This window comes from Lithobates pipiens, unplaced genomic scaffold, assembly GCF_037356315.1.
Source record: "Lithobates pipiens isolate NorthernLeopardFrog02 unplaced genomic scaffold, aLitPip1_a1.2 Scaffold_19, whole genome shotgun sequence".
Taxonomy (NCBI): Eukaryota; Metazoa; Chordata; class Amphibia; order Anura; family Ranidae; genus Lithobates; species Lithobates pipiens.
This window is the reverse complement of record NW_027507764.1, coordinates 359,932,139-359,950,757: the sequence shown is the minus strand read 5'-3', so window position 1 is coordinate 359,950,757 and position 18,619 is coordinate 359,932,139. Positions and strand designations below refer to the sequence as shown.

At 40.6% G+C, this 18,619-nt stretch overlaps 1 protein-coding gene across 1 annotated transcript in view; it reads right to left on the bottom strand.

Moving 5' to 3' along the window:
- GMPR (guanosine monophosphate reductase) overlaps window positions 1–18,619 on the bottom strand; it is a 125,004-nt gene that overhangs the window by 18,395 nt on the left and 87,990 nt on the right. Inside the window, exon 8 of the mRNA XM_077492230.1 lies at window positions 13,738–13,897. Within this exon, the coding sequence (XP_077348356.1) occupies window positions 13,738–13,897 (160 nt within the window). The remainder of the gene's footprint in view (window positions 1–13,737; window positions 13,898–18,619) is intronic.

Here is an 18,619-nt window from a genome sequence, read left to right as displayed (position 1 = left end):
CTGGGGGCCACACGCATTTCCTTTTTTTAATATGGGTACAGGGTTCCCCTTAATATGCGTACAAGACCCAAATAGGCTGGTAATGGGCAGGGAGGGCTACCCATGCCATTTTTCTCAATGATTTTCAACCATATTGCAGGAACCAGATATAACATTAAAACCGCAAGCAGTTTTAAATGGTGTTATTTCCGTTTAATGTCATTTGGTGCAGGGACTGTTCTAAACACGGGAAACACGTGGCACTTCACAGGCATACTACAGACACCCCCCAGGCACCATATTTAAAGGAATATTTCACCTTTTTTTTTCACTTTAATCGTCATTAAAATCAGTGCTCCCGCCAAAACGGCAGTTTTTGAAACTTTTTTTTGCAGTGACCCATGTCCCCTGAGGCAGGAGGCAGGTCCCCAAACCCTTTTTAGGACACTATCTTGCATATTAGCCGTTAAAATTAGCACTTTCCATTTCGAACGTTCGAGTCCCATAGACTTCAATGGGGTTCGAACGTTCGTAACGAACGCAGGGGTCGTTCGCAAGTTCTGGTGCGAACCGAACCGGGGGGTGTTTGGCTCATCCCTAGTCTTGGCCACCGTGCTGCAGCTCAGCTTCAGGGTCTTGGCAATCTTCTTATAGCCCAAGCCACCTTTATGTAGAACAAGAATTATTTTTTTCAGATTCTGAGAGAGTTCTTTGCTGTGAGGTGCCATGTTGAACTTCCACTGACCAGTATGACAGAGAGAGCGATAACACCAAATTTAACACACCTGCTCCCCATTCACACCTGAGACCTTGTAACACTAACAAATCAAATGACACTGGGGAGGGAAAATGGCTAATTGGGCCCAATTTTAACCTTTTTTCACTTAGGAGTGTACTCACTTTTGTTGCCAGTGGTTTAAACATTAATGGCTGTGTGCTGAGTTATTTTTTTTTTTAGGGGACAGCAAATTTACACTGTTAAAAAAGCTGTACACTCACTACTTTACATTATAGCAAAGTGTAATTTCTTCAGCGTTTTCACATGAAAAGATATAATAAAATATTTACAAAAATTTCAGGGGTATACTCACTTTTTGTGAGATACTGTATGCATTTATTTTATCAAGTCCTGAAAAGATTCATAAAACTGATGGGACATGAGTATTTAAAAAGTGAATAAAGGATAATTCATCTAGTTTGCTAATTATTTACTAGAGAATTAATAACCACTGTCACAACAGATTTCTTTGAAAATGCAGGGGTCTCCAAACTTTTCAGTACAAGGAACACATTGGGGTTTATTTACTAAAGGCAAATCCACTTTGCACTACAAGTGCACTGCAAGTGTACTTGGAAGTAAAGTTGCTTTAGATCTGAGGGGGACATGCAAGGAAAATAAAAAACAGCATTTTTGCTTGTACATAATTGGATGATAAAATCAGTAGAGCTTCCCCTCAGATTTACAGCGATTGCACTTCCAAGTGCACTTGTAGTGCAAGAGTGGATTTTCCTTTAGTAAATCAACCCCATTGTAAATCAAACACACTGTATATTTGAGCCAGAAAAAAAAAAAAAACAGTTTTATATGCTATGCTGTACATTCCCTATTCTGCACGCCCTACATCTTATGCAATGCTGTATGTTCCCTATTCCATATACCTTACTCTATATGCCATGCAATACATTCCCTATATCTCACCATCTCAATTTCCTGTTCTACATTGCCCGATTTCATATGTCATGCTGTATATTTCCAATTCTGCACTGGCTCATTTTATATACCTTGTTGTCCAACTTATATTGCACACTGGTGAAAAAAAGTAAAAGTAGACCTGGCGCTATAACTTTAAGCCATAAACTATGGTAAAACTAAATGGTAATTGTGCTCCTTACAATTTAATATCAAAGACTATATAATGAAAAAGAAAAATAATAAATTGAAATAAAAATAAAAAAAGAGGTGAGGGGTGAAAATCCAAAATCCAAAATAGGAAACTCAATAGTTGCAAATCCCCTAAGCTGGGGATGATTTGAGTGTGATATTATCACATGTGAAGAAAAAATAAATAAATACATTTTTAATTTATATCTATGTTAGTCTACGTGTATATAAATAGATCCCCTTTGAAATCACACTGTAAAAATTCTTATACATAAGTACTTGTGACAAAAATACATATAATACAAAAGGATAAAGTCAGTCAATAAATCGCCAGTAAACATGTGATAATATAAATGCAAGAAAAACGCTGATAGAAATTCAAAAAGTCCCAAAGAATGCAGAAGTAGACTGTGCAGAAGATGTGTGACCACTAGTAAAGATCTTCCCGGTGCATGTGACAAATATTGATATTGCCCTCACCAGATACCTTGCTCCTGCTGGGGTGGGATAGCCTCCACAGTATAAGCCCCTGTGTCGCTGTTTGAAGATTCTCTGGGGGGTTCGTTTGTCATCCACTTGGGAAATGTCACTTGAACTCTCAATGAAAAAGAGGAATACCCTAAGTGTAAACGGTTTTCAAAAAGATTTTATTAAATTAAAGATGTACTCACGTTTGTGTAAAAGTAAATCTGGGCTCCAGATGACGTTGTGGTGACGAAACGTGTAGGGCGTGGCCATAGGACGCACACTCTCCACTACTAGCTGTAGCAGCTGGCAGATGGTTTTATGTATTGGCGTTTTTACTTTTACACAAATGTGAGTACAATATCTTTAATTTAATAAAATCCTTTTGAAAATGGTTCCTCTTTTCCATTGAGAGTTCAAGTGACATTTTCCCAGCGGATGACAAACGAACCACCCAGAGAATCTTCAAACAGCAACACAGGGGCTTACACTGTGGAGGCTATCCCACCAAAGTAATAGTAGTGGTAAAAAAAAAGTCCTTGTGGATTTAATTAACTTTTTTTGGTTAAGTCACCTTTTAAGGGGTGTGTGGCAGGGGGTGTGTCCTATGCCTACATAAATTTGCCAGTAGGTGTCCCTCATGCCCATCTTAAAATGTTGAGAGGTATGCACTATGCTGTATAATCTTTTTTCTTTTGTTCTATACTTTCTGCTATACATTTTATGTTTCACTATCACCCATTCCGGATGCTGTGCTGTACAATTTATATTCCACACCATCCCATTTTTTATGCAGTGCTGTTCACTGTATACTTAATATTGTCTTATTCTTTACAGCATGCTGTACATTCCCTATTCCACAGAGCCTCATTCTGTATGCTGTGCTGTACATTTTACACTCAATTCTAAGCACTGTCCTGTACATAGCACAGTGGGCATGAAAAAATGTCCCATCTTGCATTGGTGTCAGTAGGACTTCCAATCAAACCAATACAACGTTTTTCTTAGTCCCACTGACACCAGTGCAAGATAGGGTTTCTTTATATTCTTTGTTTATTCAGTGCTTTACATCAATATCAGACATTCAGTGGGATGTACGTTACAGAGAATTTAAACATCATGGAGATACATTTAATATATAACAAAAAAAAAAAAAAAGAGTTGCACAGGTTTATTAAAGCAACTACTGGAAGGGCCGCAGGCCAAACTATACACTATCGCCAGCAATTAAACAATATAAGAAGATAAATGCAGGGTGAATTTAGATGATGTCAGGGGCGCACTGACCATTGGGCTACTCGGGCACTGCCCGAGGGCCCCGAGCCACTAGGGGGCCCCATCAGGGTTGCCAGCCTCAGTAAAACTAGGGACAGTATATAAAAATCTGTGTTTTTTTTACATCTGTCTCTGAAATATCCCTTACCGACATCCTTTTGGTCTAAAAATCCTGAGATTATAGCTGCCCCACCTCTCCAGTACCTTCTCAGCCAATAAAAGCATGTCTGTGTATACATGTATGTGTATACTGTGTGATTGTATACTGTGTGTGTGTATACTGTGTGGCCCCATAATCTTGGATTGCCTGGGGGCCCCATGAGCTGTCAAGGAAATGACATCATCCAGGGGTGGACTGTCATTTCCTTAGGTACCAATCTTTATACCCCACTACTCTTAGAAAGAGCCAAAAGGTTACGCTTTTCAGAAAACAAAACTAAGGGAACATTATAACTAGAGCTTCCTGTGAGGGTTGGTTACAGGTATATATCCGACACATAGAAAACCAGTAAAGAAAAAGAGGAGAGTGGGAAAAAGAAGCATAGCAAGGAGAAGAATTGTGGGCCAAAAGACATATGAGATAGATCTCCCCTGGGCAGAGCACTTCCAGCATAAATGAGCTAGCAGAGAGTATCTCATGTGGTGGAATTAGAACTTTGGGTCATACCAGTAAATATTCACCTGCAGTTGTGAAATACGCTAAGGCTTCCAGGTTGTCCTAAACTTCTATTCTAAATTACATAGAGTGGTAGAAACATCAAAAGGGATTTGTTATTAGGACCCCCTTAAAGTGACTGTCGTTAGCGCCTCATTACCTACCTGTTAAAAAAAAAAAAAAGACGATAAATACCTTTCTCACAGGCCTTAAACGTTGCTGTATTGCAGATCTCTGTCCAGCACTGGTATGTAATATTTCCAGGCATACCCAATACTTGGTTTCCTCTGCTAAAGGACACAGTAGTCACATTGGGATTAGCAAAAGGAATCACATCATGTAGAGAGGGATCTGGTATTGGACACACCTGGGTGTTTTGGGTACAAGCAGCGGACAGAGATCTGCAGTCCAGTGAAGTTTTAGGCCACTGGCTGCCAGCAAGGTATAATTATCTTTTTTTCTTTTACAGTCTGGTCTCAGGGTTATTATATTACTTTAGTAAAACAGTCAACTTAACCACTTGAGATCCGCGCTATAGCCAAATGACGGCTACAGCGCGGATCTCCTTTTCCGGGACTACGTCTTTTGACGTCGTCCCGTGCACGAGCGGCCTGCGCGGCGCGCTCTGTGATCGCCGAGTCCATGAGACTCGCCTGATCACCGATCCGTGCAAGGGGTCGATCCCGACCCCTTATCACGTGATCAGCTGTCAGCCAATGACAGCTGATCATGTGATATAACGGAGCCAATAATTGGCTATTATTCCTCCTCACGCTGTCAGCGCGAGGAGAAAAAAAAAAAGCCGATCACCGGCGACCGTGATCGGGACATTAGTCCTGATCACGGCCAGCCCTGCTAGTGCCCACCTGCCCCATGTCAGTGCCCACCTGCCCCCTGCAGTGCCACATGTATTAAAAGGAAGTGCTCCCCGTCAGTGCCACCCAGCAGTGCCCATAGTGCCACCCAGCAGTGCCCACAGTGCCACCCAGCAGTGTCACCCACAGTGCCACCCAGCAGTGCCACCCAGCAGTGCCCACAATCTGCCTCAAAGGTGCTGCACCCCAGTGCCACATATCCGTGCCCATCAGTGTCATCTACCAGTGCCCAGCAGTGCTGCCCATCAGTGCCCAGCAGTGCCACCTATCAGAACCACCTATCAGTGCCACCTATCAGTGCCCATCAGTCCCATCTATCAGTGGTACCTATCAGTGCCCATCCGCGCCACCCATCCGTGCCACCCATCCGTGCCACCCATCAGTGCCATCTTATCTGTGCCCATCTTTGCCCATCAGTGCCGCCTTATCTGTGCCTATTAGTGCCGCCTTAACTATGCCTATCAGTGCCCACCAGTGCAGCCTATCAGTGCCCACCAATGCAGCCTATCAGTGCCCACCAATGCAGCCCATCAGTGCAGCCTATCAGTGCCGCCTAATCAGTGCACTTCAATGAAGGAGAAAAATGACCCGTTTGCAAAATTTTATAACAAACTATTAAACATGATTTTTTTTTTTTTCTTGCATCTTTTTTTGTTTGTTTAGCAAAAAATAAAACTCTGAGCTGTAACTAAATACCACCAAAAGAAAGCTCTATTTGTGGGAAAAAAATGATAAAAATTTCATTTGGGTACAGTATTGTATGCCCGCGCAATTGTCATTCAAAGTGCATCAGTGCTGAAAGCTGAAAATTGGTCTGGGACTGAGGGGGGTTTAAGTGCCCAGTAAGCAAGTGGTTAAAGGATAAGTGTAGTCAATGTAATGTAATCAATGAACACTTAGCTAGGCTTCTGGGTGAAAAGAACAATCCCTGCTCTCCACAGATTGTTATATTATTCAGCCCTTCATCTCCCCTGCCATGGTAATTAGGCTGTTGTAAAATGCAATTTTTTTTTTTCTTGTGAGGGCCCAATACATGTTTTGCTATGGGGCCCTGTGATTTCTAGTTACACTCCTGCATGAAACGTTTGGTCTTTTATTATTTACTTTGATTATTTTGATGATTCGTTTTAGTTTTCCAAATTCTGCAGTTTGCCTTTAAGTAAACTGTCTTTTTTGCACACAAAACATCCTTCTTACATTGTATATCACTATTATTGTGGTTCCTAGTGTTGATTCTGCAGTGGAAGCAATTTCACTGTTTGCACTTTGCTTTTCACTTATATTCAACCAAAAGCTTTCTTTTAACATATTCCAGGGTATTCTCATCATCATCAAGGGGAGCATCAAGGAGACTGAGTAACAGTGCTATTATATGCAAGTTGTTTTATTTCCTCTCCTATAACTCAATGGTGTTCCACTATTTCTAAGGTAGATCTTATTATAGTGCTTCATGTGGTCTCCCCTGGGCAGAGCACTTCCAGCATAAATGCTACACCTAGGAGAGATCATGTGGTAGTCTGGTATAGCTGTCTAATTATGTTTATTGCTAAGATTTGCTTTCCTCTTAAATTTTTTGCTGTTTTACATCTGCTTATGTGCACAATTTAATTATCATCTATGCTTAGGGATATATCATTTTCAGATTTTTATCTTTTCTGTCCCTTTCTCTGTAGGTAGGTATGTATGTTCTGGGCTCTTGCAGGGCAGGACTTACCATTGGGCTTGACTGGGCTCAAGCCCATGGGCCCCACCCAAAGGGGGGCCCCGTCGAGATACATAGCCGAGTGTACTCAGCTCCACTATGCTCACAGTCACGGCCAGTCCCGCCCTATGATGGACATAACACAGGGACTGGGCGTGACCATGAGCCAAGCTGAATACACTCGGCTACTCTCGGCTCCGCTCGGGACTGCGAGAGGACCCAAGAGCCACCGAGAGGACCCGGCGCCATTTTTAAACTTCAAGACTGCAATGACAAGGCTGCAAATGACAAGGCTACACTGACAAAGCTGCAAATGACACTGACAAGGCTGCAGATGGATGGACAAGGCTGCAGATGGGCACTGATAAGGCTGCATTGATGGGCATTTAAATGTAAGTTTTTTTCCTTAAAAATTCCCTCCTAAACTTGGGGTGCATGTTATACCCCGGCGCGTGTTATACGCCGATAAATACAATAACGTATAGAAAGTAGGGCCGGAAAGTGACTAAAGCCCAGGGGCCCCCACCACCCTAAGTCCTGCCCTGGGCTCTTGTATACACTTCCATGCTCCCTCTGTTATCAGCAGCATCTTCTTTTTAAATTTCTAGGACTGGTAGATCAAGTTTGTTAGATTTTGCCCACTGATACTACCAACTATGGAAGAGAGTTCCACATGCTTACCGAGCTAACAGTAAAGAACCCTTTACTAGTTTAGGAGTGAACCGTTTCTCATCCAACCTCATTGTATTAAAATGTGTACTCCCAATGCTTGAGTCACCATTCAAGGATTTTTATATTGCTTTTATATCATAACCCCTCTTAAGCGTTACTTCTCCAGGGAGAAAATGTATGATGTATGTAGTCGTTCCTTATAACTGAGGTCCTCCAGTCCCCTTATTAGCTTTGCTGACCTTCTGTGGACTCTCTCTAGTTCAAGCACATCCTTCCTGAGGATCAGTGATGAGAAGTGGAAGGCATACTCAAGATGATTTGTGACACAAGGTTTTTGTACAGTACTAGAATTATAGTTTTATTTCTTGAGTAAATACCCTTTTTAATGCATGCTAATGGTCTGCTGGTTTTGCTTGGCACTACATGCTAATTCTGAGTCTTTCATCCACTAGGCTTCCCAGATCCTTTTGCATCCTCGATTCCTTCAGAAGTTCTCTCCTTTCTGTGTAAACTTGCATGCATATTTTTAGCTCCTAAGAGCAATACTTAATATTTTTCTGCATTGAACCTCATCTACCATATAGCTGCCCAATCCTCTAATTTAAGTAGATTTCCTTGAAGTTGCTATATCCTGCTGTGAAGTTATTGCCCTGCTTAATTTTGTATCGTCAGCAAACACTGAGATTGAATTATTTATTCCAACCTCTATATCATTTATGAACAGGTCAAACAGAATTGTTCCCAGTACAGAGCCCTGGGGCACCCCCACTGACAACTCTAGACTATTCGGTAAATATGATATTAATGACATTAATCACCACCCCTGGACACTCTCCTGCAACCAGTTTTTCTATCCAGGTACATACCACGTTGTCAATGTCAAAAGGCTTTAGTTTGTAAATGAACTGTTTGTGAGGTAATGTATACATTTCTTAGTGAAATGTAGTTATACTAAATTCACAGGCCTTTCTCGATCCAAATTGCAGCTCACCTACTCATGGAATGTTAAAAAGTTGGTTTGGCAAGAATGGTTCTTCATAAATGCATGTTGGTTACTACTAATGATAACATGTACATCAAATTTCTGAATATGGCCTCTTATTATTCCTTACAATAGTTTAAATACTATTGATTTTAGGCTGACTGATCTGTAGTTTCTAAGTATATGTTTTGGAACTTTTTTTCAATATTGGTACCACCTTTCCTTTTCGCCAATCAGCTGAATAATGGTCTGGCTATGACATTGCTAGGTTCTTTGAGAACTCTTTGTGTAAGTCATCTGGTCCTTGTGATTTATTCACATTAAGTTTTTCTAGTCTTTTTTAACACTGGTCTCAGGTCAGTCACAAGGGTACTTTCAATATAATGTTATTAACATTACTGTCTTGTTTATTATACCCCTTCTTTTCATTTGACTGAAACTGAGGAGAAGAATGTATTTAATACCGTTGTCTTCTCTCTGTCATTTGTGACCAATTTCCCCTGATTGTCTTTTATGGGGCCAGTATGTACTGACCTGACCTTTTTACTATGAATATATTTGAAAACATGTGGAATTCGTTTTTTTAACAATCCTCGGTGATGTGTCTTTTGTAATCTAGATTAGCTGATTGCACTCTTGCATTTCTTATTGCACTCTTTGTAGTTTTGGAATGCCGATGATAACCCTTTGGCCATATCTTTATTAACCACTTCAGCCCCGGACCAATTGTCAGCCTAAAGGACCAGATGTCTTTTTACAATTTTGCATTGCACTGCTTTAACTGGTAATTGCGCGGTCATGCAATGTTGTACCCAAACGAAATTTGCGTCCTTTTCTTCCCACAAATAGAGCTTTCTTTTGATGGTATTTGATTGCCTCTGCGATATTTATTTTTTACGATATAAAAGGAAAAAGACTGAATTTTTTAAAAAAAATATATATTTTCTACTTTTTGTTATAAGAAAAATCAAATGAAGTAAATTTTAGTCATACATTTAGGCCAAAATGTATTCAGCCACATGTCTTTAGTAAAAAAATGTCAATAAGCGTATATTTATTGGTTTGCGCAAAAGTTATAGCGTCTACAAACTAGAGTACATTTTCTGGAATTTACACAGCTTTTAATTTATGACTGCCTATCTCATTTCTTGAGGTGCTAAAATGGCAGGGCAGTACAACCCCCCCCCCAAATCACCCCATTTTGGAAAGTAGACACCCCAAGGAAATTTCTGAGGGGCATGTTGAGCCCATTGAATTTTTTTTTTTTGTCCCAAGTGATTGAATAATGACACAAAAATAAAATAAAAAAAGTTTACAAAAGTTGTCACTAAATGATATATTGCTCACACATGCCATAGTTATATGTGGAATTGCACCCCAAAATATATTCTGCTGCTTCTCCTGAGTACGGGGATATCACATATGTGGGACTTTTTGGGAGTCTAGCCGCGTACGGCACCCCGAAATCCAATCACCGTTTCCGGATTTCGAAGGGTGAAAATTTTTGATTTCACTCCTCACTACCTATCACAGTTTCGAAGGCCATAAAATGCCAAAATAACACAAAACCCCCCTAAATGATCCCATTTTGGAAAGTAAACACCCTAAGAAAATTGCTGAGGGGCATGTTGAGCCCATTGAATATATATATATTGTTTTGTCCCAAGTGATTGAATAATGACAAAAAAAAAAGTTTACAAAAAGTTGTCACTAAATGATATATTGCTCACACATGCCATAGTTATATGTGGAATTGCACCCCAAAATATATTCTGCTGCTTCTCCTGAGTACGGGGATACCACATATGTGGGACTTTTTGGGAGTCTAGCTGCGTACGGCACCCCGAAAACCAATCACCGCCTTCAGGATTTCTAAGGGTGCAAATTTTTGATTTCACTCCTCACTACCTATCAGTTTCGAAGGCCATAAAATGCCAAAATAGCACAAACCGCCCCCCCCCCCCAAATGACCCCATTTTGGAAAGTAGACACCCCAAGCTATTTACTGAGAGGCATGTTGAGTCCATGAAATATTTTATATTTTGCCACAAGTTGCAGGAATATTACAATTTTTTTTTTTTTTTTGCACAAAGTTGTCACTAAATGATATATTGCTCACACATGCTATGGGCATAAGTGAAATTACACCCCAAAATAAATTCTGCTGCTTCTCCTGAGTACGGGGATACCACATGTGGAGGACTTTTTGGGAGCCTAGCCACGTACAGGACCCCGAAAACCAAGCACTGCCTTCAGGAATTAAATATAAAACGCTACCAAAAAAAACTGTTAGCGATCGCAGGGATCAGGCCTGACTCTGCAAATGCTGCAGTTATGTGTTTAGTGTTTTGTAAGTGACAGTGATCGATTGATACTGCATTTGGGTGGGCTGGGCGGAGGGGCAAAACACAGGTGCTAGCAGGTATCTGGGCTGATCCCCCTAACAATGCGTTTTTTTGGAACCGTAAACTGCTGGGGACGCTAGTATAGATCTGATCAGATCAGATATTGATCTGTTCAGATTCTATACCACTACGGGAGGTGTATGCTTTGCGCGTGGGTGTTAGCGGTACTGGTACATAGCGCTGCCTGGGGCGACACAGACCCTGACCCTAAAACCTAATTGATATCACCCGCTGTGTGATCAGGGGGTTAAACCTTTATTGGGTAATAAATGGTGGGTGCCCTGATGCTATAAAAAGCAAACTAACCAGAGTCACCCGTAACACTTATACGGTGATCACTGGTGAAAGGGTTAACTAGGGACAATCAGGGGGTTAAAATCTTTATTAGGTAGTATATGGGGGTCCCTGGCGCTATATAAAAACCTGACGGGGAACCTAAATAACTAACTAGTTAACCAGCGTCACCAGTGGCACTTATACGGTGATCGCTGGTGAAAGGGTTAACTAGGGGCAATCAGGGGGTTAAAACCATTATTGGGTAGTATATCAGGGTACCTAGCGCTATAAAAACCTGGTGGTGAACCTACAAAAATAACTAGCTACCTAGCGGCACCAGTGACACTAATGCAGCGATCAGAAAAACGATTGCTTAGTGACACTGGCAAAAGGGGGTGAAAGGGTTAACTAGGGGCAATCAGGGGGTTAAAACCATTATTGGGTAGTATATGGGGGTACCTAACGCTATAAAAACCTGGCGGTGAACCTAAAAAAATAACTAGCTACCTAGCGGCACTAGTGACACTAATGCAGCGATCAGAAAAACGATTGCTTAGTGACACTGGCAAAAGGGGGTGAAAGGGTTAACTCTAGGGGCAATCAGGGGGTTAAACCTTTATTGGGGGGGATAGGGGGCTACCCTGGACCTAACACTAACTGCCCTGACAGTTTTTACTGTGACAACTGACACTAAATGCAGTGATCAGTAAATAAATGATCACTGCAATCAGTGACACTGTGACTGGGGGGGGGGGGGGGGGATGTGTGTGCCTATGTGTACCTACATGTCAGTGTAGTGTTTGGTGCACTTACTATTGTGTTCTCCTCACAGTCCGGTCAAAAAGACCGCCCCGAGGAGAATGACATCACTTCCTCCCTGCCTGTGTTTACAATACACAGGCGGGGGAAGCTTCTCATTCGCCAGGAGTGATCGAGAGGGGATGGCCAGAAACCAACGCTCCTGAAGCGAAACGGACCGCCGCATCCAGCGGGAGGGGATCCGATCGGACCCCCACCCACTGGAAGGCACGAATAAGGGCAGTTTGGTACAACAAGAGAGTTGAATGGAGCTTTCATAATCAGTTGCGTGCCGATGGGGGGGGGCAGTTCATCCTCTGCTTAGGGGTGACACGCAGGGCCGGCTGCCGAATTGCCTCCGCTGCTCACTAACACAGGAGGGCGGAGCAGGAGGCAGAACTGGAGAGAGAAACAGCAACACTGAATAGATAGCGGGAGCTTCCAGAATTAACTTTCCAAGTTAACCAGCAGGTGATTGGTTGCTATTCAGCATTGCTCTATTTCTCTCTCTCATTCTGCTTCCTGCTCCGCTCTCCTGTGTCTCCCACTCTGCATGCTCGAATAAGGTAGGAAGGAGCAGAGCTTTGGAGGGGTGTGCTGTGCAATGTAAAGGGGTCCAGAGGTGTGGAGGGGGGCTGTGTAACGTAAAGGGGTCCATAAGTGTGGGGAGGGGGCTGTGTAATGTAAAGGGATACAGAGGTGTGGAGCTGCATAATGTAAAGGAGTCCAGAGGTGCAGGGACCGTGTAATATAAAGGGGTCCAAAGGTGTGGAGCTGTCTAATGTAAAGGGGTCCAGAGGTACAGGGGCTGTGTAATGTAAATGGGTCCAGAGGTGTGGGGGCGCTGTAATGTAAAGGGGTCCAGAGCTGTCTAATGTAAAGGGATCCAGAGGTACAAGGTTTGTGTAATGTAAAGGGGTCCAGAGGTGCGGGGGCTGTGTAATGTAAAGGAGGCCTTCCTACATTTTACCTGTAGTTATAGCTGCAGTCCTATAGATTTCTATTAGGTTGCGCATTTTGTTTTCTGAAAGTGCACCAAAAGTCCCGCATTCTGCTTCTTTGGTGCACTTTCAGAAAGTGACATCAACCCTAGTGACATCACTAGGTCAGTAGCACTGACAGTGTGCCACTGCCAGTTACATGTATTTCTGTCTGGCACCAGATGACAATCCTTGGGTCAGTCAGCATCGTTTTTGCAGAGGGAGCAGAGCGGGGAGGATTCTTTTGGGTTCCGGGCCACAGTGAGCGGAGGCACTACACGTGACGTTGACACGTCGACGTGTGGTGCACCGCCTGCACTCCGGGGGGGGGGGGGGTGTCAGGTATGGGATCCTCCCCGGGTGCCAAATGCTCTAGGTACGCCCCTGATACAAAGATCTATCTCTAGATAGCAAAAGGCAATACTGAGGCCCTAGATGGACTAACACACCCCTACCCTCCTGTATCCCGCCTATCTTAAAATTCAAATATGCTAGATATTGACAACTTACTTGTCCCGAAGATATTATTACTCCCAGAACTTGCATTGACCAGTCCTTTGACCAAAAGGTTTTAGCATTTGATCCCTGCTAAAGGGGGATCAAAATTCAGACTGGCTAATGCTTGCCTTCAGCAGAGATCATGTGACAAAATGCATACGTGGTACCATCACATCTTAAATATGTTATTGTAAATTGCTTCTGCCACTGCATCCAGCTCTGTATTAGATGAGACCATCATTGTTACACTCCTGAGATCAAATAATTCTTCAACATATGATTTTCCTTCATACCTGTATTCGGCTACTCCACCAGCATGTTTTTTCATTGCCGTGTCTGAACTCATGCCATAAAATAGCATCACTTTTTTGCCATTCTTTTCTAGAATTTCTCCAGCGCATTGGTCATGACCAGCTAGCATTCCCCCAAGCATCACAAAGTCTGCTCCAGCCCCTGAACAAACAAAAAAATGAGTATAATAAGTATGAGAAAGAAATGGAAGCAATCACACCAATGCAGCAGAATAAGAATGTTTAATTTAAATAATCTCCACAGATTATAAAATATTTCCCATTGTAATAACATTTTGTAACTGGCTTCAAGCAGGCCAAGCAAGCCAGGTTCTTTATTCTACTTACATATAAGAAATGTAGCATTGAGAGTCTTTGCAGATAGTCTCTATATAATAATAAATAAATGGGTGTTCAGAAAACTCGATCATTTTCTTTCGTGGCCTGCTCTTACCAGTGCCAAGTTCGCTGACTGATTGCACAATAAAAATAGTCCACCTTATTAGACCAAACAAAATTTAAAGCCCCAAGACACTTATTGTATACATGAACACATCTCCTTTATGTTTAAGCCAATAAAGTAACCTTAGATAGACATGTGCAATTCGTTTAGTTACAAATTCTTTTTTTTTTAAGAAATCTAGACAAAATTTGTTAATTCGGAAATATCCGAATTTCAAAATTTTAAAATTTCCGAATTTTTCTGAATATTCGGAAATTCTAAATTTCAGAAACTTGGAAATTCTAAATTTCAGAAACTTGGAAATTCTAAATTTCAGAAACTTGGAAATTCTAAATTTCAGAAACTTGGAAATTCTAAATTTTAAAATATCGGAAATTCGGAAATTTGAAAATCCAAAAATAAGAATGATAATCCAAAAATTCAAAAGAACGAAAATCCAAAAACCTAAAAATGTGAAAATCCTTAACAGTAACTAATAATAACTAAACTAATAAATTATAGGTATTGGAATTTACTTTCAAATTTGGCTGTTAGTGAACGTAATGAATATAAATTTATCCAAAGTTACGAATTATCCGTAATAACGAATGGACCGTAACAAATTAATAATAATAAAAACATATTATTATTTATTATTATTTCATTAATTTCCAGTTGTTTATATGTAGCATTCTTTATTATAATTTGTAACTTCAGAAAAATTTGTATTCGTTACGTTCAGCCACATTTGAAAGGAAATTCCAATACCTATAATTTAATAGTTATTAGTTATTTTGAATTTTTGGATTTTCGTTTCTCATTTTCAGATTTTCGACTTTTTGGATTTCAGAATTTTCAAATTCCAATTTTTTGAATTTCTTGAATTTCAGAATTTCAGAATTTTTTAATTCGAAATTTCCAAATTTTAGAATTTACGCATTCCAAATTTTCAAATTTCAGAATTTCAGTATGTTCGAATTTACAAATTTTCGAATTTACAAATATCCAAATTCCATTTTTTTTAATTTCTCGAATTTACAAATTTATGAATTCAGAATTTTCGAATTCACGAAATTTCAAATTTACAAATTTTCAAATTTACTAATTCCGATTTTTCGAATTTACGAAAAAAACAAAAAACAAACAAATTTTGTGGCAGTGCACATGTCTAGCAACATACTGACTGATACTGGGCAACGCAAGGGTGATAAATTATTGCAAAAACACCCAAAAACCTAGATGAAAAACTTGTTGTATCAGCCTTGAATGAACCATTGCTGTATAATCTGGGTTTCCAGTGCCTTTTTGGTATACAATCACTGGCCAGTTTATTAGGTAAACCTGTTCAACTGGTAACACAAATTGCTAATCAGTCAATCACATGGCAGCAATTCAATGCATCTAGGCATCTAGACTTGGTGAAGACGATTTGCTGAAGGTTGTTGGTGCCAGAGGGGTTGGTCTGAGTATTTCAAAAACCAAAGATCTAATGGAATTTTCACAGAGAATGGTCCAAGAAAGTGAAAATATCCAGTGAGCCAAAGTTGCGTGGGTGAAAATGCCTTGTTAAGGTCAGAGGTCAGAGAAGAATGGGCAGACTAGTTTGAGATGATAGAAAGGTAACAGTTACTGAAATAATGACTCATTACAACCAAGGTATGCAGAATACCATCTCTGAATGCACAACCCATCAAACCTTGTAGCGGATGGACTACAGCAGCAGAAGATTGGAAAACATTGCCTGGTCTGATGACTCTCAATTTCAGCTGCGACATTCAGATGGTAGGGTCAGAATTTGGCATAAACAACATGAAAGCATGGATCCATCCTGCCTTGTATCAATGGTTCAGGCTGGTGGTGGTGGTGTAATGGTGTGGGGGATATTTTTATTTGGCACACGTTGGCAAAGTTTGCCATCTGACATGGAAATTTATAGATAGGCAACTCCTATCCTCATATTGATTAGTGGTTCCAAATTAATAACTACTGCAGTAGGGAACAGACACAAAAGATCTTTCCAAATAACTGTTCTGCCTTATTACGACACAATTGAAGGGTTTTATACACATCATTGCGAAGGTATCACATTAATATTACAATTGTACGTGTATGGTAGCAAGGGGTGTAACAAGCAGACTATTTCTAATCAGGACTCGAAAGAATGCAAACGTACTGAAAACATTGTTAGTGCCGTGTGCACAGTGATGGCAGTGTGCAATACATATAAAATAGAATACAATTATATACAGAACTTACACATTTCCTATATAGGATGCAAGGTTTGCTATTAGCCTAAACTAGAAAATTGAAAAATTTGCCAGAAAATTAAATGTCCTTGTACAGTGAAGAATTGAAACTGACCAACATGTAAGTCAGGTTTGTCCTTCTACCAGAAAGTCGTTTTTTTCCAACACCATGGAGTTGATTTTCTCACATTCTGACAGACTAATGCTCCCTGCCAGATGTTGTGGGTTGGAAGACAATAGTTCTGAATACATGAAAAATTAATTTTGCTATATTAAAGAATAAACAAATCCAACTGATGACTGGAATGACTAATGCTAAAATAATTGAATCTTATAAAAAAAAATGCAGGACGTACTGGAGAAGTCTCCAAAGCTGGGATTCTTGGAGAGACCAATGACACAAAGAGAAGGGGAAGGCAGAGACTAATAAAATTAGCTATGCAATTACTCACAGAACCAGTGCTCAGTAGGGGTGTATAAATATGGAAAGTCTTGTAAATAGGGTAATGACTAAGCTCATGAATATGACTCTTTACATTATAATATTTTTTTCTGTTAGCAAAATCTGAAGCAACTCTTTGAATTGTTTTCCATACCGTTGTAAATTCTCAGTAGAATATCTAAATCAATTTCCTAGCTTTGCAGCAGTGAATTCTGAGCGACAATGAGATTTGTCTAAGCAAGGCGGCCGAGGATGTGTGCCAAGTAGCATTGTCAGTAATGGAAAACGCAAGTTATAAAACACAAAAGACTGCTTTCTAGAGTACAAAAATACATTACGATAGAGAATAGATGTTCTACAACATAATAAAGTATAGATGAAGGGACTTGGAAGTTAAGTAGATATGTCAACAAGAGAACTGGCTTTAATAAATGAAGACACTATTTTAGGGTGGTCATAAACAAGCAGAATAGCTTGCTGTGTGATATCCCGCCGGGCGATGCTTCTTCTCGGTGACTGCTGTTATATAGCTGAGGTCGGGGCCACCCGGTGACGTAAAAGGGTGACCCCACCCCCTCTGACGCCACGTGACATCAGAGGAAGGCGGCTCGTCGGGTGATGCATCTACACTGTGGGACATTTTTATTTTTATTTTATTTAAATAAAGGACTTGTTGGTTCGGGGCACCCCTTAATATTCATACCAGACCCAAAAGGCCTGGTAATGGACTGGGGGGAACCCATGCTGTTTTTTTCAATGAGTTTTATCCACATTGCCGAGGCCCGACAATTCATTACAACCACGATCAGTTTTAAATTACTTTTTTCCTTTAGAAATGTGATTTTGCTGTGGTACTGTTCTAAACACGGGAAAACTGCGCCACTTTACAGGCATACTATAGACACCCCCCAGGCACAATATTTAAAGAAATATTCAATTTTTATTGTTTCACTTTAAGCATTATTAAAATCACTGCTCCCGAAAAAAAAACTTCCATTTTAAAAAAAAAAGGGCCCCAAACACTTTTTATGACAATAACTTGCATAGAAGCCTTTAAAATTAGCACTTTTGATTTCCTGTTTATGTCCCATAGACTTTGACAGTGTTTGCATGTTCGTCCGAATTGTTTGCCTGCTCGCATGTTCTGGTGCGAACCGAAACGGGGGGTGTTCGGCTCATCCTTAATAAGCAGAGGCTAAGTCCTGGTTGATGTCTAGGGGGTCCAGTTATAAACTTTATATGCCTGCTAAAAAACAGAAGATAGCACGACTGGTCAAAGTGGAGCATCTGCCTATCAATTCAAAAGGGAGATGTACTTGTAGGTAGTTGGTGTCTGGTTGGGGTGGGTTGGTGTCTGTGGCTGTTGCAATCCTCATCAATTCCACTTAAGGGGAGGAGGGGGCAAAGCTGCTACCCATCCTGACTAGTCCATCTTGCACAAAAGATCACCGTTTTTAAATGATTGGAGATATAATACAGGGGAAACATTCACCTAACCCTGCAACTCTGCAGCAATTCAATTACAAATATAAAATTTAATTTAGAATATGGCTTATACATCACAAGGGAAATGTATTACCCATGACCGGAAATATTTTGCCACCCACACCAACATAATTTCTCAAAGAGGAGGGTTTTTTTTTTATCCTTAAGTGGTTTTAAACCCTTACCTATACCCAGTGAAGTGAATAGCCTCAGGTAATACACTGAGATGAAACAATTCCTCCTACATAAGTTGTACCTGTTTAACTACAG